Consider the following 25,116-nt stretch of genomic DNA (forward strand, 5'->3'; position numbering starts at 1 on the left):
TGTATTAGTACTTGATATTCCATTATTCTATTGGGGGGAGGGAAGAGGTATAGCTTATTCTGTAACAGGTTATCGGTCTCCTGTTTTGAGTGAATATGTATAAAATGACCGATCATGATGTAGTGTCTCTAGTATACATAGCATTTCAAAGAACCCCAACCTTGCCTTTGAAAGGCAGACAGATGACTAGACACAAAGCTTATTAGTGACTATAAAATAACACTCAGATACGTTCATTGTAACTTTTATTAGCTTCAGAAATCATTTCCCAGCTGTAATAGTAATAAAATAAAGCAATTTTTATCATTGGTTCCCAAAATACGGGTGAAGTGTCTTTGCTACTTGTCATTTTCATTGTAACAGTTAAATGCCACGATGGATAAAAGGTAATACAGCAGAAACAACATCTGGAAATACTCCAATCCTCACCATGACTGATGCATAATGTGTCTCAGGAGACAGACATGTGACAAATATACCACTGTATCTGTAACACCAAGAACATACCAGGTTGATACAAGGAACAAGGTAAAATGCAATGAGTGTCAATGGGCAAGGACTATGATATAAACAAAGACACAGCATGGAACACTTACATCTGATCAGTCTCTGGATGCCCTCTGGATCAACCATGAATTACATTTTAGGACTCTTGTACACTATCATGTTTTTGGTGTAATATAACATCCATAATACTGGACTACACTGGAAACATGATCAGGACCAGACAAATGGGCAAGTTATTCTGGATTATTCCGCCACTTTGCAATCCTCATGTGTTCACACACACACCAACTTTACATTGACAACCATTTTGCTCTGCTGTGTAACTCAGATTTAAGAGATAATCTCGGATTCATGCCGAGCAAGTGCAGGAGGCAACGTTGTTCCACACGGTCCTTGGAAGTGAAACCTAAACAGACAAAATACTTGTAGATTAAGGTGTAGGCCATAATATTTGGATATGTCAAAAGCTATAGTAAAGCCAAACATACACATTAGATAACCCAAACCACCTATTTCAAGTGTCTTGGACAAATATATACCCCCCAACACACCCAATCATTTATTCCCAGGGAAAGACTAGTGCCAGTAAGGGTTTGGTACCAGCTTTTTCCCCTCTACCGACTGAAATAAACCTATTGCTCTGCTGTGAACAGTCTGAGGTGTGTGGCCATCTTATAAGCCCTATTCACATCAAGTTTTTCATCTACAGTTAGGGCCCTATTCCACCAGACGATTATCGTTCAGATTATCATTAAATCGTTCGAATCTAAACGATAATCGTTCGGTTGAAATGCAGTTACGATTACCAACCGAACGAGAAATCGTTGATTGCTTTATAAAGGGCCCTATTCCACCGGACGATTATCGTTCGCATAATCGTTAACGATTAACAATCTCAAACAACCGCTATTGCGAAAGACCTAAAAACGTTCTTTTTTCTTCGCTATTGCGTTCGTATCTACTGCGAACGACCGAACGATGTCTTATTTAATGCGATTTATGAAGAGAGGTCAGCTCACCATGTAGACTCGTGCAGAGCAGGCAAATTATCCCAATGGAAGCAGGTGGATATGAAGCGGGCCGCACCCGGCAAGTAGACAATAGTAAACGTAGAAGGTCCACAGCTTCCAAAAAAAGTAGATTCTTTATTTCAGCATATAAAAAGTACAAGGAATAAAAATGCAGGCCTACATGTTTCGGGGAGAATACCCCTTGATCACGGCATCAACATACACAGTGGTTTAGTGAGTATATATGCTCATATCTAAACACGCCCAAGTGACGTGTTTAGATATGAGCATATATACACTCACTAAACCACTGTGTATGTTGATGCCGTGATCAAGGGGTATTCTCCCCGAAACATGTAGGCCTGCATTTTTATTCCTTGTACTTTTTATATGCTGAAATAAAGAATCTACTTTTTTTGGAAGCTGTGGACCTTCTACGTTTCTTATTTAATGCGAACGAGCAACAATAAAAATAGGTCCAGATCTTATAAAGCGATCAACGATTTCTCGTTCGGTCGTTAATCGTTAACTGCATTTCAACCAAACGATTATCGTTTAGATTCGAACGATTTAACGATAATCTGAACGATAATCGTCCGGTGGAATAGGGCCCTAAGACCTGGACCTATTTTTATCGTTGCTCGTTCGCAAAACGTTCGCATTGAATAAGACGTTGTTCAATCGTTCACAGTAGATGCGAACGTAATAGCGAAGAAAACGAAGAAAAAACTATCGCAAATACGATCATAAGTAACGATTATCGTTCCATGGAAATGAGTAAACGTTTTCAGGTCTTTCGCAATAGAGGTCGTTTGAGATCGTTAACGATTATGTGAACGATAATCGTCCGGTGAAATAGGGCCCTTAGTGTGTATACCAGGTAAACATCACACAGCCGGATGGAGGCCAAAAACTGTCTTTTTGCCTCCACTGGGATGGTATGTCAGTATGCTGTGTATTAATTAGCATAGTATACTGCTCTAATAGACGTATAGGATCTTGCAGAAATAGATATTCACGGATGGAGATATTAAACTATGGACAATGCTACTACATTCAACACAAGCATCAATGTAATGTACAGATAAAGAACTTTTCACAATGTATTAACAGATACCCTCTCACCCATCCTGATAGACTATCATAACATCGATTTAATAGATAGGTCATATGATCTATGGCACACTTCTCAGCCTTCCCTTTAACATACTCTATATGTTAGCTTTGGGAGCTTTTTCCTGTATATGCACTAAATAGTCACAAAAAAAAAAAAAAAATTTAAAGCGGTCAAAAGATTTGATTGGTCAGGATTTAGATGCTGTGACCCTTACCACTTAATAAAATTAACAAGAAGCACTCATCTATGCTCAGGATGGATACTTATACTATAGAAATTCTGTTACAGATAACCTATGGAACTTTATTTTGTTTATTAATACAAGACAACTGTTTCGTACATGAAGCCCATAGTTGCTGGGGTGCTTTCCATGTTGAATTCAGCTACAGGTACCCCTCTTGCAGCCACTTGTGGTGCAAACATGGCAGCAGGATAGACAACTGAAGACGTTCCAACCTGTTCAAGAACATGTGATTGGCAATCAGTACATCAGACAACCAATACTTTCATTTTATAACATAAGCTGCATGTAGCATACGCAGGAAAAGCAGATTGTACCAAACCTCTTGCACATTGCCACACATGCTTTTATTATAGAGCTATATACCAGATCTATTATTTAGCTGTTGTAATACGTACCACCAAGCATAAGTCACAGATTTCCAACTCTTTTTCTACCTCTGCTAGAAGATTGGAATCCAAGGTCTCTCCAAACCATACCACATTAGGTCGTAAGAGGCCATTGCAACCATTTTCTTTACATCTGCAAACAAATGTAAAGTTTTTCAGACTAGAAGAGAAACTAAAAGTAAATGTGCAGGTTAAGGAATCCTAATTTACTGATAGAGGCTAATAGTGGATGTTACACTGAGGATTATAACACCATTAATATGGGCCCCTATATGTAAATTCTGTGTACTGTTTAATTAATATGCAAGTTGCATTTTTCAGTGCACTGGGCGAGTTCCTCTTCTCCTAAGTGCACTGATACGACCATCCTCTTATCACGCCTCCTCGTCAGTACTAATTCTATTCTTCTACAGTGGCCTTGAGTTAAGTCTTACTTTACTCACACACTGAGAACATGTCTGTCTGCACACTAGCTTTTAGAGGAAATGACACATGACTAGAGATGAGCAAAGCAGTGGCTGCTGAAGTTGGATAAAGCCCTAAGGCTATGTGGAAAACATGGATATAGTCATTGGCTGTATCCATGTTTTCCAGACAACCTTAGAGCTTTATCCAAGTTCAGCAGCCCCCGCTAATCAAATGCCAAACGTTCGGGTTCGGATGGACTCGAACCCGAACCCGGTTTGCTCATCTCTACACATGACTTCACGTAAGCCCTTACCGTGGTAGATCCTCTACTGGAATAGCAGCATCTTGTACTTCTGGATCAGGTGCTCTAAGTGCAAATAAACATTATCAATAAGAGTTATTAACACTGGCCACATGCTAGCCACACTTATACGTAACCAGCCCCAGCAAAAAATCTACTTAATAAAATAGTAAAAAAAAACAAAAAAAAACAAAACACACAAACAAGTAATACTACATATGTTTACAATATATATAAAAAGTTACCCCTTTCCTTCAAGGGCAGGGCACACAGGGCTCTTGTAGTTTTCTTTTACACTGCCGCAAGTGGTACATCGGGTCTTAAATAAGCTACCTGAAAAAAGCCAAATTCATCTTTACGTAGTGCACTTTTTAAAACACACCATGATGACATGGTAGCAGTGTAATACAGTGATGCCAAGTTAATGTATGTCTCAGTGGATTTATAGCAAAGTTGGGACTGTATTAACTTGATTTGTGTTTACTAATTAAAGCCAGACCCTGGAACACGTTCTTTTTTCGAATCGGTTTCTATTTTATGATTATAGTGTTATTTTATTTTTAGTACATTATTATTCAGGCAGCCATTTTGCCTGGTCTGTTTTTACCATGTTATTGACATGCTTTCAGTCAAGTCTCCTGAACATTGACCCAGGATAGGGGCCAAGTATGAGATCGCAGGTGGTCCAACCATCTACAGGGAATCTCTAGAACAGAGCCCCAGCTCCTTTGTTATGAATGGAGCTGCAGTTCAGTGCGTGACCCCCAGTTCCATTAATTCTCTATGGTGCCCCCAGAGGGAGAGCCGGGAACAGCATTCGGCTCTTTCCAGTGCTGACCTAAAGATTCCAAAAGGGGGCACTAAGATCAGACCCTCCACAATCTCATACTTGTCCTATCTTCTACTTGCTTACATAATATGGAATGTCATGATTATAAAAAGTGGCTGTAAACAACTGTTTATTCCAAGTGGTTGTGGAGTCAAGAATGATCATGCAATAAACCAGGGATGGGGAACCTTCGGCCCTCCAGCTGTTGCAAAATTACAATTCCCATCATGCCTGGACAGCCGAAGCTGCAATAAACAGACAGAGCATTCTACGCTGTGTGGTTGATTTCTCTAATTTGTATTTTCTATACATCTAACTAGCACCCTGATATATACTGCGTGCAGAGTCATAATACTGCTGTAAACACTACTGACCACAGTATATAGGCAGTCAGACATGACTAAAGTGCTCTCTGACCACCCTGGTCCCTGCAGGCGATGTCAGCTGTATAACACAGCCGACACTATACATAAAGCAGGCAGTTTCAAAGCCATATTTTTCCTGTGCATATAATACATGGTGGGATGGCGCTCATGGGTTAAGGAAGAATCCAAACAATTTACAAAGAGCCAATGAAATAAAACTTATCCTCATGTTTATTGCTTCTCTTCTGTCCTTTATCAACAATGCAAAGCACAAAACTAAAATAGAAAAGCAGTATATAATTCTCCTAGAAGGAAGCCTTTTTCCTCCTCTATCTGCTCCTTCTAATGCTAGTACACACGAGCCAAGACACGGAAGAGGAGGGGGCCGAGTTTAAGCTGTCCATACACAAGATAACAAGATACAGCTTAGCTGAAAAGGATGACTTGGGCTAACCATCTTTCATAAATGATGTGAATGATGATTTGCTACGACTGATGGTGGATTAATGTCTGCCAAAAATGTGATCAGGTACAATGCATTTTTTTTGGCCATGGTTGGCTATAAAAAAAAAAAGTATGGAATGATCCAAATTGAGCTGATTATATATTTTTTTAGGCAGGCTTATACACTAAACAATTGTCGGACTTATGGTGCGTTTACACAGGCAGATTTATCTGACAGATTTTGGAAACTAAAGCCAGGATTTGAAAAGAGGAGAAATCTTAGGGGGAGATTTATCAAACATGGTGTAAAGTGAAACTGGCCCAGTTGCCCCTAGCAACCAATCAGCTTCCACCTTTCATTTTCAAAACAGTCTGTGAGGAATGAAAGGTGGAATCTGATTGGTTGCTAGGGGCAACTGAGCCAGTATCACTTCACACCATGTTTGATAAATCTCCCCCTAAGTCTTTCCTTTATGACCCGTTCCATGGTTTTGATCTGTTCCAGGCTTTGGCTTCAAAAATCTGTCAGATAAATCTGCCTGTGTAAAAGCACCATTACTTGGCTGAGTACCGACCATCATTCAGGCCGATTATGATTTAGTTTAATAGGATTTGTTGAAGGCCACGATCAACAGACATGCACAATTCTCAGCTGATCGTGGTCTTTCAACAAATCCTATTAAACTAAATCATTATCAGCCTAAATAAATCCCAATTTGTGAAGTGAAGGTCTGCTGTGCGCCGCTCCGTGTAATAGAAGCTGCAGCAGCAGACCATTGACTTAAATGGGCTTATCTAAGGATTGTATGGGCGGCTCCTCCGCTGCTCCCGCTCGCTATCTGTGCCTGTAAAAACACAGGCAGCAAGCAGGGAACGAGGGGGAAGCATGAGCTGAGCTAACTTGCCCCGGATTATTTGCCCGTGTCATTAGGCCTTATGATATAATCAAAAGATTTTGCTGGTGAAAGTGCCTATTTAATTACTGTGATCTGCCAGTTTAGTCTGACAAGTTGCTGGTGAATTGTTTATATGACTGATCATAGAGACATGTCCCATGTATATTAGAACATAATGGCTTAGTAAATATGATGTAGTTATTTCAGCACAGACAATACTGACTTCCATCCTACCATGAATTTCATACAGATTGCGTGTTCCTGCCTTGCGATGCAGCTCATCAATATTTTGTGTTATCACCACCACTTTCCTCCCCTGTTTGCTGAGCCGAGATTCACACTCTGCGATGGCCAGGTGTGCTGGGTTTGGGCTTTTTGTCAGCATCACTTCTCTACGGTAGTGATAAAATTCCCATACACGCGATGGATTCCGGGCAAAAGCTTCAGGTGTTGCCAAGTGCTATAAAAACAATGCGGTACAGAACAATATAAAGAAAACATTATTCACACAGTAAAAGGTCCTATTATACCAAGAGGTTATCTGCAAAATCAGGCGAATATATCTCCCCATGCAATAGAGCCAGCGATTAGCCAACCTGAAGATCATTGTCATGAAAGGAAAGACTGGTATAATCAACTTTACTCACATGGTACAAAAATGGTGAATCCAAAATTTTATCTACAGTTGGTTGTATAATAGGTTCACCATAACCTACATTTTCCAGCAGAATACAAGTCAAGGACATTACACTACAGGTTGCCAAAAATCTGCAACCTAACAATATTCTTTAAGCTGGAGAGAAAAGTCCTATCAGCAGTCAGGACAAACGTTTAGTCCCAAGAGGAATGGCACATGTAATCTTATTTTACAAATAAAAAACCTTCTTAAATGGTGGATGCTGCAGGTAGGACTGGGTGACGTCACAGGGGCGCATCTAAAGTTTTGATTGTACAGAGTCTTGCTGCTGAAACCCCCACTGATCAGGAAAAGTTGTGAAAAACATGCCGTAGCACATTTCATGCCCGGTCTGCAGCAATGTCTGTCCAGGGTACGTTTACACAGAGATTTATCTGACAGATATTTGAAGCCAAAGCCAGGAATGGATTTGAAAAGAGGGGAAATCTCAGTCTTATCTTTATGACCTGTTCTCTGTTTATAGTCTGTTCCTGGCTTTGGTTTCAAAGATCTGTCAGATAAATCTCTCTGTGTAAACACAGCCTTATGCTGCGTTACATGGAACAATTATCGTTCAAATTTTCACAATAACGATCGCATTTGAGCGAAAATCAACTAGTGTAAACACAGCGAACGATCAAGCGATGAGCGAGAAATTGTTCACTTTGATCTTTCAACATGTTCTCAAACCGTCGTTGGTCGTTCGATAAAAATTCGCAGATCGCATTGTGTTAAAAACCTTTCACCGATCCGCCCTATGTGTGAGATGGGCTTAAGTGATCTTAAAACGATCACAATAACAAATTTTCCAAATAATATATTGTTCCATCTAAACGCTGATCGTTATTAAAAACACATTGTTACTTCAAAATCGTTAATAGTTGGATTGGGCGAATTATCGCTCCGTGTATTGAGGCAGATCATTAACAGCGGGGAAGTAAAGCTTACTAGTGCCTCTCTTCCTGCTTGTTCCCCTCATCAGTAGGGGTCGCAGCAGGTGCATACTCAGTTTTTCAATGGTGTTATATAACACCTACTACATTATCAGTACTTGGTCATCTGCGGTCCTAGGTAACACCACATACAACACAGTGAATATTCTGAGTACAGATAATATAGTATGGATTACTTGCAGTCCTATGTAACACCAGGGCCGCTTGTAGCACTTGGCAGGGGATACAAACACCCAGGCGCTGAATATGTGCAGGCTGCGGGGAGGTGCCTCTGTCAGGCTAGCTGGCAAAAGCACCCCTATTTTTTTAACTGGAAAAGCATCCATAGACCTTCTAGTCCCCTCCAGCCTGTTTGCAACCCTAGAGGTGATCAGAAAGGTGAAATAGAAAAAAAGAGGGAGCATGGCAATGTGCATAACACCTATTGACTTTAATAGAAATTGCACAAACTTCATAGCCCTGTGAGCTATGCTGCATACATAGCTTCTGAAGACCCCCAACTGCAGTTGATGAAAAACACTTACCTGTGCTTGCCATTTCCTCCAGAATCCCCCAGCACCCCTGAAGGTAGGGACGCCACTCTCTGCGCTGACACCAGCTCCGGTTATTACAGCTATATGCTTTGCCTTAGCAAAAGCTTCGCGAAAGTCTGCCAAATCTGACACACAGGGAAAATGATGTGGGTGGTTCATACGTTTTACATCAATCACACACGGAATGATATGGTGCGTTTACACAGACAGATTTACCTGACAGATTTTGATGCCAAAGCAAGAAGTGGATTTGAAAAGAGAACAAATTTCAGTCTTTCCTTTATGACCTGTTCCCTGTTTATAGTCTGTTCCTGGCTTTGGCTTAAATTATCTGTCAGATAAATCTCTGTGTAAACACACAAATATGCTTCTTTACACCTTAAAAACAAGCAATATTCTAGCCACTTAATAGTTTCATTTATAGTCTATCCTTAGGGTGCGTTTACACAGAAAGATTTATCTGACAGATTTTGGAAGCCAAAGCCAGGAATGGATTTAAAAAGAGGATAGATCCCAGTCTTTCCTTTATGACCTGATCCCTGTTTATAGTCTGCTCCTGGTTTTGGCTTCAAAGATCTGTCAGATAAATCTGTCTGTGTAAACGCACCATTACAATTCAACTGCAGAAAAAAGGGCTGAAAAAGGACCCCCAGTTTCATTTTATGACCATAAAAGTTTGGCTGTAAAATTCATACATGTGAGGGCCTTTTATTATCGAGTCCAAGAGAACTGTGTGTGTGAACATAGCCTTATCATCTGAGACATATGCCTGCGCTTTACACGTAAATGAAGGGAACATTTAGACAATCATACTACCTTATACGACCAGCATAAAATAAGGTTAGTATATTATTGCAGCAAGTAAGACAAAAATGTACATGTATGATAGAAAAAACATTGTAATAAATTTTAAATAGAGATAAGCAAACCTTGAGCATGCTGGGGTCCATTCAAACACAAATGTGCAGATTTGCCAGTGGCTGAAGAAATTGGATGCGGCTCTAGGGAGTCCTGGAAAACAGACACAACCTATGGCCTGTGGCTGTGTCCAGGTTTTCCAGGAGTCCCTAGAGTGGCATCCAACTTCTCCAGACACAGGGAGTTCGGCCTCATTCACACATCAAAAATGCATCAGTAGTGCTCCAAGCTTTATGGACCACTACATAGGAGACAGCTATCTGTGCTACAAATTCAGGTCTGCACTTTTTTTTGTGGCACGGACCATGCCATTAAAATCTATTGGCCCTATGTTCTGTCCGCAACTGTGGAAAGAACCACAGACGTGTAAATAGGGCCTTATAAGACGAGTGTTCTGAGAAATTGCAGAACCCATACACTTTCATGAAGTTTGCTCAACACTACAGGGGAGACAGCTAGCACCAAGATGTATTATGGGAAGAAGGAAAGTCGTCATAATGCAGTATAATGCTCTGGGCATATATGTATTGCGCACACGGTTAAATAAAGATGCATAAATAAGAATAGATCTGCAGCAATATTTGTCTGTCTTGCACCATCAAACACTTACTAGAGCTAGGACGTGTCATGACCACATTTATCCCCTTCTGACGTGATGCGGGTTTCAACCCACAGTAAACATGGGTTACCAGCCTTCGGGTGTGCGACGGAAGAAAAATCATTAGGAGCAGCTAGTGCAGCTGAAATACAAAGCATGGAAATAATATGCATCAGTCACAGCATTAGGAAGGAGCACAAATAGATCATCAAAATCTCTATATCTATAGGTAAATGGTAATGAGGGCACATATGATGGGAGGAATAAGAGGTGTGGAAGATAAACATTCAGCTTCAATCTCTGACACTATCTTGAGCAGGTGGTGATGGATTCAGCATCTCACCATCATACAGGAGAAGGATGAATACAGGAGGCGGCTGCAGGGGCGCTCTGATGTGAGTCACAGGCTGGAGACGTGCGATTCCAGCCGTCGCACTCCATAAAGTGCTATGTGAGCACAGAGCAATCTGCTGACAATGGGGCTCCCCCTGCCCACATCCCTCCGCCAAAGCCTGCCTGGCACACAACTGGCGGGGTTTCATTATAAAAGGTATAAAGATACAGGACAGGTCTACAGTCTACGCTTCTCTAGTAAGGAGATCAGTATAGTGTCAGCAGCAGGCTTGGTATACAGCATTTATTCCAGGTCACAAACACAGGGACATATAGATGTGTATGAAGAACTGAGCCAGCTCCATGTGTCCTCCCACTATTAACCCTTCTTATCCAGGAAAGCTGGATAGAAACACGTCATATGGATACACGTCATATACGGATACACGTCATATACGGATACACGTCATATACGGATACACGTCATATACGGATACACGTCATATACGGATACACGTCATACTAAGGGTCACAAAGCTGCGCCTGGATCCCCTTATTGGTGTAGTAGAGGGGTATATAACCGTGCCCACCGCTTCCCCACATACTGAGGGGCATTATAGGGTGGATAGAGGACACCCACAGGGAAGACTCTCCTTACATCTGCCCATGTAGAGTTGGGAACAATGTGATGCCCTCACACCGAGTACAGGTTGACAATTTAACCTTCAAAAGTCCCCCCAAATAAATAGTGGAACTCCCCTCTAAGGCAGTGCATGGCTTCAGTAAGCTGACTTCCTTATAGCAGACGGTAGCCATAGCCACTGCATGCCCGGGTGACAGGCACCATACCCCAGTGTAGGCAGGCGCAGTGTCCCCGCACAGCAGAGCGGAGTGTGCCGCCAGCCCGGACCGTGCACGCCCGCCACCATGACGGAGCCCCGGCGGGACGCGTACAGGACGGGCTGCACATAGGCAGTCCTCCGGCTGTCCGCACACAAGGAGCACACTGCTCCGCACCGTTCTGCACTCAGAGCCCCGGGACATTGTCTCCCACGCCGGGAAGCCCCGTCCTAGGCAGGAACTGTTACCTGCTGGGCAGCCAGGCCTGCAGCAACTTCAATAACCAACTGTGAGGAGGTACAGCTCACAGCGCCACCTACTGTACAGTGAGGAGAATGCAGCCAAATAGGAACAGGAACCAGAGATTAGCACACAGATAACCCCCTGCTTCCAGGGAAACCCACGGATTCCGACTTTCCTGAAGGTCATGTTCACATTGCGCTAAATTTATTCTAAATTGTCTGATTATAAGAGTGTAGCAGTCAGAGCGCAGTATGCGGAGCCCAGGTACACATATTGTACCCATTCATTGGTCCCCCACATCTACGGAGCCCTGCTGGCACATAGGCTGTCATAGTGGGGGCACAGCACAGCGCCTTCATTATAAGTGCATATAAGACCCATGACTTACATACCTAGAGAATCTGATATCCTGTCCTCAGTGACTACTAGGCTCTAGCATTAATCTATGTAAGTCCTCAGGATAACCTCCTGCACTGACTACACAAGCTGCTGTATTTGGCGCAGAACTAAGGGACCTTTTACACACACAGATATCTGACATATTTATCTGACATATTTTTAAAGCCAAAGCCAAGAACAGAATATACAGAGAGCAGGTCACAAAGGAAAGATCTCTCCTCCTTTTAAAAACATTCTTGGCTTTGGCTTCAAAAATCTGTGAGATAAATCTCTGTGTGTGAAAAGACCCTAACACTGGAGACATTGGGAGAGATTTTTTGAAGGGTGTGAAATATAGACTGGCGCAAACTGCCCCCAGTGACCAATCACAGCTCAGCTTTCAGCGCTGGTAAAATGAAAGCTGAGCTGTGATTGGTTGTTGGCAGTTTGCAGCAGTCTATATTTTCCACCCTTCGATAAATCTCCCCCATTGTCCCAAAATTCCCTGATGAACCCATGGACACACATTGGGGGAAATGCATCAAACATGGAACTAAGCTCTGTCTCTAAAAGAAGTCATAAAAGCAACATAGACACAGACTCTACTGTTATCAGTGTGCCTAAAGCCCCTATTACACAGGGCGACTGTAAGGAGCTGTCAGCGCTCGTTTGCTCCTTGTTCCCCGCTTGCTGCCGCCGCTATTACGTGCGGAGGGGTGCGCGGGGGGGGGGGGGGTGTCCTCGTGATCGCTGATCGTCCAGGCAGCCCATAGCATATGGCAGCGATCTGCTGCCGTCGCTCCTGTTCCGCGGAGCGACGCCAGCAGTTCAAAGACAAACAACTACAACGATCAGCCAATGTCGTTCATGTCGGCTGATCATTGTGCTCTATTACACATGGCGATTATCGTCCGTAACGGCCGATAATTGTTCCATGTAAAATGGCCTTAAGTCCTTTGACTGTCCTGCCTACATGTACAGCTATATAAGTGACTTGCACCAAGGGTGACAGAATCTCTCTTTCTTCTGTACGAAAACTCCGTCTTGCTCTATGCTATACTGACTCTCCTACACAATCTGATGGTCTTCCAGAGATGGGGATATTCTGTCTGGTGTAGAGGACACCCAACACAGCAGCTACCTCTTACAATAGGCAGGGTATAACAGGGTCATAACAATTAAAGGGGTACCCCGGGCTGGAGGGCTTTTTTTCACTATGGCCGGGGAGGAGGTGGCTGAAGGCAACGACATCCACTCCCTCCCCGGCTATAGAAAAATAAGCCCTCCAGCCAGGGGTACCCCTTTAAGGACCCTACCTACCTTTGTAGCCTGTTTTGAGTAACCTTTTTTAACTCCTTTTTCTAGGGACGCTTGTTTGTAAATAATAAACTTGTCTCAATAAACAGTTTTCCTGATCCTGTGTCTACCACGGATTTCGCTCCTCTCTACTATACTGTACATAGACAATATCCCTTATATAGTGACCATACAGTGATAGATAGAAGTGCTACTTTCTCTGCAAACTGTACAAATGAGGACAGTGACTCACAGGTGACATCTTCTCTAATCAAAGTTGTTTACTTTTCTATCCAGCACAAGCCCCAACTCTTCAGAATCTGAAGAGTTGGGAAACACTTTAGGTTCCATGCTCCAGGACATATAGTAGGTAGGTCTCCTCTGTGCCCCCATGGAGTTTTAAAGTGTCGGGGACTGCTGCCGGATCAGAGGTGAATTCTATGCTGCGGGCAGAAGATCAGGTCTACATGGCTACGAACACACATGAGACTGTAATGCACCATAGCACTCCCATATAGTAGTTGGGCCCCCTCTGTGCATCCATATAGTAGTTAGGCCTCTTTGTGTATCCATACAGTAGTCAGGTCCTGTCTCTGCATCCATATAGTAGTTAGGCCTCTTTGTGTATGCATACAGTAGTTAGGTCCTGTCTCCGCATCCATATAGTAGTTAGGCCTCTTTGTGTATGCATACAGTAGTTAGGTCCTGTCTCTGCATCCATATAGTAGTTAGGCCTCTGTGTATCCATACAGTAGTTAGGTCCTGTCTCTGCATCCATATAGTAGTTAGGCCTCTTTGTGTATGCATACAGTAGTTAGGTCCTGTCTCTGCATCCATATAGTAGTTAGGCCTCTTTTGTGTATGCATACAGTAGTTAGGTCCTGTCTCTGCATCCATATAGTAGTTAGGCCTCTTTGTGTATGCATACAGTAGTTAGGTCCTGTCTCTGCATCCATATAGTAGTTAGGCCTCTTTGTGTATCCATACAGTAGTTGGGTCTCTCTGTGCAGGAAGGTCCCCTGTAGATAGTTTCTTAGCAACCCCCCTCCTTGGTAGTTAGTCCTCCCTCCAGTAGGTAGTATCCTGATGATACATCAGGAAATATATAGGAGTTGTTGTCACGGGCGGCATCTCCTGATTCATCCCTTACAGGCTAAAAGGCTTACAGGCCCAAAAACAATCAGTATTCAGATCTTATAAGGGAATCCTGCATACAGGCATTCCCAGACATTCACTTTTATAATATAGATAAAAGGGTGAAAAATATATCTATGGCCCATTTTATTGAGAGGCATGAAAGTAATAGGAACTTGTTTCAATTTCATGTGGTAAAGCAGATTCATAGACCACCACCACGGGGCAACATGAGACGCTTCTAGAAAGGCCTTCTGGATTTTTCACTTGGAAACTAAAGTGCCCAGAGATTTAGGGCTTATACCCACGTTCCGCACATCAAAGACTTGCTGTTCCATGGAATATGGGAATAAGCCCTAAATTTTACACCGTGAAATCATGTTTCATTACTGAAAAGTCTGAACTAGTCAGTACTAAGGGAAACAGCTATTTGGTATTTGTGTTAACTAAGCCATTTATGTAGGTGTTTTATACTACAATAGGTGGCAGCGGGGCCAGGCTGGTGAAATTGTATAAGTGATGTACTTGACTATGAATCAGGGATGTGATCATGTATGCATACACCTGTACAGGGGTGTATTACCAGATGTTGTGTGACAACACCTCATATAATGCCTGATACATCATAGGAAATGTAGCAATGACTAAGACAGCATAGCCGCAATTTAAACACTCTGGGTTTTCTATATTGATATTCAGATCAATATTTTTACATAAATTGCACAATGAACATGAGAATTTTTACATGATGCTCCCTAGATGACCTGTCTTTTTATGATCTGTGACAGAGGCCCCTATGGCATACAGCAGCAGGTTCCATTCATTTCTATGGCCTGAACAGATTTGCTGTTCTATTTAAAACAGCAGGGCCCTGTTCCCAAGCTCACAGGGGATCTTAACAGTTGGACCCACCACAATCTGATCTGTGGATTGAGGATAAATTCTTTTAACTAGAATGCCCCTTTAGGCACACCAATTCTTAAAAAGTCATCCCTTGTTCCATCCTCCTTGACCATCTTATTTCTCCTCTTTGCCTCTTCAACTCCTTGAAAAACATGTCTACCTTGAATTGCCCTCACACTTTTCATCCAACTCACTTTTCGACCACCAAGAATTAAAGTGGTCAAAATGATTGCTGACCACCAAAGCTTCTGTACTCTGTCCTTCTCTGTGACCTATCCTTCTCCTTGGTCTTTGGCGCAGTCGATCGTTCCTTCCTCCAGCTTGGCATCACAGGCTCTCCTGGATCTCCTCCTACCTCTTCAACCACACATTCAGCCATGACGGTATGTCATGATTTCTCCTGCGCTTCCCCCATACTCTGGAGCTCACTACCCCAATATATAAAATACAATAAATGCAAAGCTACAGTGATGTGATAGTAATGGAATATCCATGGACTATGAACCTCCCTTAGAAAGTGCAAACAACTATATCCACTAGATGAACAATATCACCAGTCATCAGGAAGAAGATATTACTGTAACAAAACAATGTCTGTCATGACCATGGTGAAACACCCCTGAAATGAAACCAGACCAAATGTGAATCGGCACTCAAAGGCAACTTCATCACCAGGCTTGCAGTGTGTTCAGCCATCAGTATAAAGTGTATCTGGCTCTGTGGGACTCCACCGACATCATCTGGTAGGGGTTGGTCATGGTGGAATTTCACTGACCTACTGTATTTGTTGTCTGAGAGAGCTGTCTGGCTGCAGCTTACCCCTCCCCATAGAGAATGCAAGTACTGCAAGAATGGTCCTGCATGATAGATTTTTTCACCCGACCCTATTGTTCTCAGAGGGATAAGCCAGGGCCAGGGCTGTTTTGCTGTGGCTAATGCCCCTATTCCACGAGTCGTTTGAAGGAGCAAACGAGCGCTATTAGCGCTCGTTTGCTCCTCGTTCCCCGCTCGCTGCCGCCGCTATTCAACGCGGCTGCAGCGAGCGGGTGAGTGCGGGAGGGGGCGGCGGGGAGCTGCCCGGGGGATCGCTGATCGTCCAGGCAGCCCATAGGATACAGCAACGTCTGCTGCCGACGCTCCTATTCAACGGAGCGACGGCAGCAGATCGCTGCTATATCAGTCGCTTGTTTTTCAACATGTTGAAAAACAAGCGACTGCAACGATCAGCCGACATGAACGATGTCGGCTGATCGTTGCACTCTATTCCACGGGACGAATATCGTTCGTAGCGGTCGATATCGGCCGAATACGAACGATATTGCTCCTCTAAACGACCCGTGGAATAGGGCCTTTACCCCTCCACATAGAACTGATGATCCTGACAGTGACATTGATGGGGTCCATCATGGAGGCTCTGACCACCTACTGGCTACTATGTGCCATGTGGGATTGGTGCTCTTCAGGTATTGTGTAAGTGAATAGAGGACTATGGAAATGTGGGTCTTTCCTTTGCTGGGTAAGATGCTTGAGAAAGGCCCATGTTGAATAATATAGGGCCGAAACGCGTTGCAATAAAAGATCATTTAGTTATTACGCCATCTACTCTTTGGATGACTTCTGGATGCACCGCCGTGTGCAAATTGTGTATACTCCTGCGCTTACCGTATTCTGGTGTGGATTTGATCCTTGGTCCTGTAGTCGGTTGACTACACATCTGCCTTTGCTGGGTAAGGGCATAGTGGCCGGGGTCAGCGGGTGTGTACAGGCCTGTCTCTGCTGCTGCATGGTAATGTGGTGTAGCTGAGCTGTCATAGTGTACAGGCCTGTCTCTGCTGCTGCATGGTAATGTGGTGTAGCTGAGCTGTCATAGTGTACAGGCCTGTCTCTGCTGCTGCATGGTAATGTGGTGTAGCTGAGCTGTCATAGTGTACAGGCCTGTCTCTGCTGCTGCATGGTAATGTGGTGTAGCTGAGCTGTCATAGTGTACAGGCCTGTCTCTGCTGCTGCATGGTAATGTGGTGTAGCTGAGCTGTCATAGTGTACAGGCCTGTCTCTGCTGCTGCATGGTAATGTGGTGTAGCTGAGCTGTCATAGTGTACAGGCCTGTCTCCGCTGCTGCATGGTAATGTGGTGTAGCTGAGCTGTCATAGTGTACAGGCCTGTCTCTGCTGCTGCATGGTAATGTGGTGTAGCTGAGCTGTCATAGTGTCCAGGCCTGTCTCTGCTGCTGCATGGTAATGTGGTGTAGCTGAGCTGTCATAGTGTACAGGCCTGTCTCTGCTGCTGCATGGTAATGTGGTGTAGCTGAGCTGTCATAGTGTACAGGCCTGTCTCTGCTGCTGCATGGTAATGTGGTGTAGCTGAGCTGTCATAGTGTACAGGCCTGTCTCTGCTGCTGCATGGTAATGTGGTGTAGCTGAGCTGTCATAGTGTCCAGGCAGAGCTGATACAGACACACCCAGGTGAATCCCCCCACACACACAGACAGACACCACCACTGTGTGGCTGCAGGATCCAGGCGGCCTGTGGACCAATCCAGACATCCTGCTTGAGTCCCGCCATGGCGCTGCAGGGGTTAAGGAGCAGTCACCTTAGCAATAGCCAATGGCGGGCACAGCTGGGGAGGGGGCGGTGCAGGAACACACTGACATTAGGTGACAGCAGCTGACTCCGCCCCCATAGTGTACTGGGGACCATGGCAGGAGGAGGATAAAGCGCTACCATACTGGCCTCACATTGCCCTCTCCCCTGGCATTGCCCTCCTGTGAGAGGGGAGGCGAGAGCCGGGCCCCTGCAGCCGGAGAGGTGAGCAGTGCAGGCAGCAGGCATCGCTGATCCCGGCTGTACCATGCCATTGTGCCCTGCTGGAGGAGGAGGAGAGCTGTGTCGTCTCCAGCAGCAGCAGCCATGCTGCCCGGGGTCGGGGTGTTCGGCACCAGCCTGACGTCCAGGGTGATCATCCCTCTGCTGCAGGACGAGGGCTTCTCGGTGAGGGCGCTATGGGGCAGGACGCAGGAGGAGGCGGAGGAGCTGGCCAAGGAGATGAGCGTCCCCTTCTACACCAGCCGCATCGACGACGTCTTACTGCACCAAGACGTGGACCTGGTGTGCATCAACCTGCCGCCGCCTCTCACCAAGCAGATCGCGGTCAAGACCCTAGGTGAGCCCGGTGCCCAGCTGCATCACCCCGCCTGTGTGCCCTGCAGGCCGGGCATCACTGCATGAGGGTGGCCCAGCTGGGGGAGAGGTCATAGGGGGCCACCACAGTGGGAGATGGACTGTGAGGAGTCAGGGCAATGGCAGCTGTCACATGGCAGGATGGGAGGTCACAGCCTGTGTACACCATGTGCTGATGTCACAGCCTGTATACACTATGCGCTGATGTCACAGCCTGTGTACACCATGTGCTGATGTCACTGCCTGTGTATACACCATGTGCTGATGTCACAGCCTGTATACATCATGCGCTGATGTCACAGCCTGTATACACCATGCGCTGATGTCACAGCCTGTATACACCATGCGCTGATGTCACAGCCTGTATACACCATGCGCTGATGTCACAGCCTGTATACACCATGCGCTGATGTCACAGCCTGTATACACCATGCGCTGATGTCACAGCCTGTGTATACCATGTTCTGATGTCACTGCCTGTGTATACACCATGTGCTGATGTCACAGCCTGTGTACACCATGTGCTGATGTCACAGCCTGTGTACACCATGTGCTGATGTCACAGCCTGTGTACACCATGTGCTGATGTCACAGCCTGTGTATACACCATGTGCTGATGTCACAGCCTGTATACACCATGTGCTGATGTCACAGCCTGTGTATACCATGTGCTGATGTCACAGCCTGTATACACCATGTGCTGATGTCACAGCCTGTGTATACACCATGTGCTGATGTCACAGCCTGTGTATACACCATGTGCTGATGTCACAGCCTGTATACACCATGTGCTGATGTCACAGCCTGTATACACCATGTGCTGATGTCACAGCCTGTGTATACACCATGTGCTGATGTCACAGCCTGTATACACAATGTGCTGATGTCACAGTTTCACTTTACACCATGTTTGATAAATCTGATAAATCGGTGTCTGGATGCAGAATGAGAGTTGTAGTCCTAGAGGTATATGACCTTCACCTGGAATATTTCACCTCAAAAGGCTATATGCAGGCGTCAGACATCTTGTAGGTATCGAAAGGCAGGAAAGTATGACTGAGCATGTCAAAACCCAGAGACCCAAATCTTCAGGTCCAACTTCCCCACCATCTCTGGATCACTGGTTACATTGGCGCCCTTTCTGAGAGCCCAATCCCATACATCAGATGGGTTTCCTCCAGTGGGGTAGTAAGATGCCAGAGGGACACTGAAGCCAGGACTGATCCCAGTTTTATAAGGACCCCTTTCTGACCTCTTGTGACCTCTCGTGTGGACTGGACCAGACGCCAAATAGAAGAAAGCATCTTAAAGCATTTTTCTATGCAGTTCTGAACTTTTTATTAGGAGGGTTGAAAAGGCCAGATGACAACTGATGCAATTTTGCTTCATTTGTGGCATCAGATGTGCTTACATTTGTAGAAAAACATGAGCATATGTGTTCACACAATGTATTTATTCAATTATTAACAACCGTTGTTATTTAAATAAATACATTGCATCTACTTTGATACACACTGTATACACTCCAGCCGGGATCCCTTGCGGCTGCACCGAAAACTGACTTGTCAGTTTTGTGCGGCTGCATTTTATTGAATAGCTGGCGCACAAGACTGAAAGAGAAGACAATGTAAAGTGCAGCTCCAGCCACACTTTACGTTGTTGAAACGTGGGCACACCAGAATGCACCTGCATTCCAAATCAGAAGAAGTGAAGTTCATCTGGATGGTACTGCAGTACAGGCAAGGATGAACTTCACTGACAGTGTCTGTTCTGTGACACGGCCGGGTCACAGAACGGCTGCTGGCTTACATAGTGTGAACCTGGTCTAAATGAGCATGTTACATGTGTATTTCTGCATCTCGATTATGGACACAAGCAGGGCCGTCTTACCCATTGGGCAGGGTAGGCGGCTGCCCGGGGGCCCTTGCGTCCTAGGGGGCCCCTGCCCTCTGGGACACACCTGTATTTTTTGCTTTATAAGACGCACTTATAAAACTAAGTGCGTCCTATAAAGAGAAGACGGCTTCCAAGCAGTGCTGAGCACCGCAAGAAAGCCGTCCTGCCCGCCCCCTGTATTGCCGCTCACTGTGCATATGCATAGTGAGCGGCCCTGAGCGACCCCCTCCGCCCGCCCCTTCTATCGCTTCTTAGCTGAGCCGATCAGAAGCCCAGGAAAGTGCAATGAGCAGCACTTTCCTGGGCTTCTGATCGGCTCAGCTGAGAAGCGATAGAAGGGGCGGGCGGTCCAGGAACTCACCCGTCCGCCGGCCCCAGCAGCTGATGTCTCCCGTCAGCGCATCACTCCCGTCATCCTCCGGGAACAGGCAGCGGGGTACAGAGACTCTGCCTGTGTCCTGGATGTGTCATGCAGCAGGTCACTTCCGGCACAGGCAGTCTCTCTGTACCCCGCTGCCTGTGCCGGAGGATGTCGGGAGTGCGCGCTGCCGGGAGAGGAGCTGCTGGGGCCGGCGGAAGGGTGAGTAACTGGTTTGTTGTTTTGGGGGTCACTGGCTACTATGGGGGCACTGGCTACTATGGGGGGCACTGGCTACTATGGGGGCACTGGCTACTATGGGGGACACTGGCTACTATGGGGGGCACTGGCTACTATGGGGGGCACTGGCTACTATAGGGGTACTGGCTACTATGGGGAGCACTGGCTACTATGGGTGCACTGGCTACTATGGGGGGCACTGGCTACTATGGGGGGCACTGGCTACTATGGGGGGCACTGGCTACTATAGGGGTACTGGCTACTATGGGGGGCACTGGCTACTATAGGGGTACTGGCTACTGTGGGGGGCACTGGCTACTATGGGGGGCACTGGCTACTATGGGGGCACTGGCTACTATGGGGGGCACTGTCTACTATGGGGGGCACTGGCTACTATAGGGGTGCTGGCTACTATGTGGGGCACTGGCTACTATAGGGGTACTGGCTACTATGGGGGGCACTGGCTACTATAGGGGTACTGGCTACTATGGGGGGCACTGGCTACTATGGGGGGCACTGGCTACTATGGGGGGCACTGGCTACTATAGGGGTGCTGGCTACTATGGGGGGCACTGGCTACTATGGGGGCACTGGCTACTATGGGGGGCACTGGCTACTATAGGGGTGCTGGCTACTATGGGGGGCACTGGCTACTATGGGGGCACTGGCTACTATGGGGGGCACTGGCTACTATAGGGGCGCTGGCTACTATGGGGGGCACTGGCTACTATGGGGGGAACTGACTACTATGGGGGGCACTGGCTACTATGGGGGGCACTGGCTACTATAGGGGTACTGGCTACTATGGGGGCACTGGCTACTATGGGGGGCACTGGCTACTATGGGGGTACTGGCTACTATGGGGGGCACTGGCTTCTATGGGGGGTACTGGCTACTATGGGGGGTACTGGCTACTATGGGGGGCACTGGCTACTATGGGGGGTACTGGCTACTATCGGGGGTACTGGCTACTATGGGGGGCACTGGCTACTATGGGGGGCACTATATGGGGGAATTGGCTACTATGGGGGGCACTATATGCAAAGATGTGGGGGATTTGATGGCGGCGGTTGGGGGGGGGGGCCTATTCGCACCTCTGCCCAGGGGCCCATAATGCTGTTAAGACGGCCCTGGACACAAGTCCAGGCCTGACCACATTTTGATGACTTAGACTGCCAGGTCATGCTGATAACTGTGCCGGTAATGTAGACGCAAAATGTACATGTAACACACACACATACGAAAGCTTTACAAGATGTGGACCAGAGTGCTCATTAATAGAGGCAGACATCTTTCTTTACACCTGTGCCATGGAGCCAACAGATAAACCATAAGCCTAGTGAAAGACTGTCTGCAAATCTTCGCCCACACGTTGCATCAAAATAATAAAATAATAATAAAAATCAGTTTAGTAGTCATAAGTGAGGAACGCAGAGATTTCTTAGTCTGTAGATTGGTATGGTCATTCTAAACACTTGCTTCAGTAGTTTGACCAAATATGGCACTTAGTGTCCGAGCACCACACACAAGAAGCACTAGGAAAATCTGACTAGGAAAGTCACTTGCACTATTGTGAATACACTATATATTAGCTGGTCACAAGCTGCCACACATTTTCTTGTACCCTATATATTGGGATAGATTGTGACCACAAACACAACTTCCCTACAGGGTAGTTTGGACCTGCGGTCTGATCATGGGATCTTTTTCAGATACAAAGGATCCACATTTTAACATATATGCTGCATGGCGAAGGCCCCCTAGCCTTCTGTTCTAAAGGAATCTAATAGATAAATACTGAGATTATATAAGAAGTCATAACACAGCATGCAGGTGGGTGCAGTTCCATCCAGTGTAGATGCAATAGGTCAGCTATATAGATATTGTAATAGACGTGACAATAAAACATATTTAATTTATTATGTGTTAGACATAGTGGTGAATGCATTGCTTGGAATTGGAGAAGTATTTGATCCACTGCCGCTTTTGCAGGTTTTTTCCACCTACAAAGAATGTAGGGTTCTGTAATTTTTATTGTAGGTACACTTCAACTGTGAGAGACAGAATCTATAAAAAAAAATCCAGAAAATCAGATTGTATGATTTTTTAAATTAATTAATTACCATTTTATTCCATGAAATAAGTACTTGATCGCTTACAAAGCAGCAAAAATTCTGGCTCTCACAGAACTGTTAGTTTTTTTAAAGAAGCTCCTCCTACTCTGCACTTATTACCTAAATTATTGCACCTGTTTGAACTCGTTACTTGTATAAAAAAAACACCTGTCCACACACAATCAATCACACTCCAACCTCTCCACCATGGCCAAGACCAAAGAGCTGTATAAGGACACAGGGACAAAATTGTAGGACTGCACAAGGCTGGTATGGGCTACAGGACAATACGCAAGCAGCTTGGGGAGAAGGCAGCTGTTGGTGCAATTATTAGAAAATTGAAGAAACACAAGATGACTAAGGTCAGGAATAGCCCCAGAACTACACAGGAGGACCCGGTAAATGACCTGAGGAGACCACAGTCTCAAAGATTATCATCGTTGAGGATTTTCTATGTGGATTTGCTTATAGAGAATCCACATCGAAATACATTTGCAGTCTAATGGACAAGATCCTATCAAATCTCCACGCTTTGTGGAAAATGACCAGTAGAGCAAATGTTTGAATCTTCAGCATGCCAGATTGTGTTAGGGAGAAAACATGGACTTGTTTCAGATTTTTCTAATTGAATTTACTACGAAAGAAATCTGCAATCTGATTCTTGTGTGGCAAATTTTGCTGTCGATTGCCCACGGGTCTCCAGCAAGATCTGCAGGTGTGGATGGTGATTTAAAAAAGACCCACTAAGGCTTCCCATACACAAACTATAATGGTAAAGGGATGTTCCTAAGCCTACAAGGGATTTCAGTCTAAAAATATTAAATATTGTTGGGCCTAGGGTAGGTATCACTTAACAACATATAATACATGTAAACCACTTGCCTAATATTGTTTAGATTCCAATTCTCCCATCAGACATAGTTTTCTTAAAGGGGTATTCCAGGAAAAATTCACTTTTCCCCTATCCACAGTATGTAGCGTTTTTTCTCTGGGAGAAGATTGTGTGTTTTTCTTCAGTGTGCTATGGCTGCAGCTGGCTGTGTGTGCTATGGCTGCAGCATGCTGTGTGTGTGTGTTTGTGTGTGCTATGGCTGCAGCTGGCTGTGTGTGTGCTATGGCTGCAGCTGGCTGTGTGTGTGCTATGGCTGCAGCTGGCTGTGTGTGTGCTATGGCTGCAGCTGGCTGTGTGTGTGCTATGGCTGCAGCTGGCTGTGTGTGTGTGTGCTATGGCTGCAGCATGCTGTGTGTGTGTGTGTGTGTATGTGCGCTATGGCTGCAGCTGCAGCTGGCTGTGTGTGTGCTATGGCTGCAGCTGGCTGTGTGTGTGCTATGGCTGCAGCTGGCTGTGTGTGTGCTATGGCTGCAGCTGGCTTAGTGTGTGTGTGTGTGTGCTATGGCTGCAGCTGGCTGTGTGTGTGTGTGCTATGGCTGCAGCAGGCTGTGTGTGTGTGTGCTATGGCTGCAGCAGGCTGTGTGTGTGAGAGAGAGGCAGAAATTAAAGGTGTATTCTGGGCAATAGTGAAAAATCCAGGGGGGATGGGATCATAATAAAGAAGTCCTATTTACCTGTGCCCCGCAGTGCAGCATCGCGGCTCATGGTCCCCCGCCGGGCTCCCAATCCTGTGATATCATGGCTCCGCTCAGCAATACCCACTCAGCCAATCAGTGAATGAGGTGGGTTACAGCTGCAGTCACTGACTGGGTGGGCAGGTAGTTTCTGAGGGGCCATGATGATTCAGGAGTGCGGACGGTGACAGAGTTGATAAATCTGAACCTATGGCTGACCCCTCCACATCATTATAGCTGACCCCTCTATAACAATATGTCTGACCCCTCTATATCACTATGTCTGACCCCTCTATATCACTATGTCTGACCCCTCTATATCACTATGGCTGACCCCTCTATATCACTATGGATGACCCTTCTATACCACTATGTGTGATCCCTCTATACCACTATGTGTGATCCCTCTATACCACTATGTGTGACACTTCTATATCACTATGGCTGACTCCT

At 45.5% G+C, this 25,116-nt stretch overlaps 2 protein-coding genes across 4 annotated transcripts in view; one reads left to right on the top strand and one right to left on the bottom strand.

Annotated features, from left to right (window-relative positions):
* Positions 1–228: 228 nt before the first annotated feature.
* Positions 229–17,832, bottom strand: SIRT5 (sirtuin 5). 3 transcript variants are annotated; one of them, XM_069957997.1, is made up of 9 exons: positions 16,975–17,832; positions 10,198–10,327; positions 8,661–8,794; positions 6,742–6,967; positions 4,219–4,306; positions 3,986–4,039; positions 3,274–3,397; positions 2,975–3,090; positions 229–913 (listed from the first exon to the last, which is right to left on the bottom strand). In XM_069957997.1, the coding sequence occupies exons 2-9, from the start codon at positions 10,307–10,309 to the stop codon at positions 838–840; spliced, it is 930 nt and encodes a 309-aa protein (XP_069814098.1). In that variant the 5' UTR covers positions 10,310–10,327; positions 16,975–17,832; the 3' UTR covers positions 229–837. The 3 variants fall into 3 exon arrangements, with proteins under 3 accessions (XP_069814098.1, XP_069814097.1, XP_069814099.1); XM_069957996.1 differs by lacking the exon at positions 16,975–17,832 and adding an exon at positions 11,607–11,687; XM_069957998.1 differs by lacking the exon at positions 16,975–17,832 and adding an exon at positions 11,177–11,292.
* Positions 17,833–18,003: 171 nt separating this feature from the next.
* The window catches only part of GFOD1 (Gfo/Idh/MocA-like oxidoreductase domain containing 1), a 41,319-nt gene continuing 34,206 nt past the window's right edge, over positions 18,004–25,116 (top strand). The window contains exon 1 of the mRNA XM_069957999.1: positions 18,004–18,472. Coding sequence (XP_069814100.1) covers positions 18,220–18,472 — 253 coding nt within the window. The 5' untranslated portion in view covers positions 18,004–18,219. The remainder of the gene's footprint in view (positions 18,473–25,116) is intronic.

Source organism: Dendropsophus ebraccatus, chromosome 2 (assembly GCF_027789765.1).
Source record: "Dendropsophus ebraccatus isolate aDenEbr1 chromosome 2, aDenEbr1.pat, whole genome shotgun sequence".
Classification (NCBI taxonomy): domain Eukaryota; kingdom Metazoa; phylum Chordata; class Amphibia; order Anura; family Hylidae; genus Dendropsophus; species Dendropsophus ebraccatus.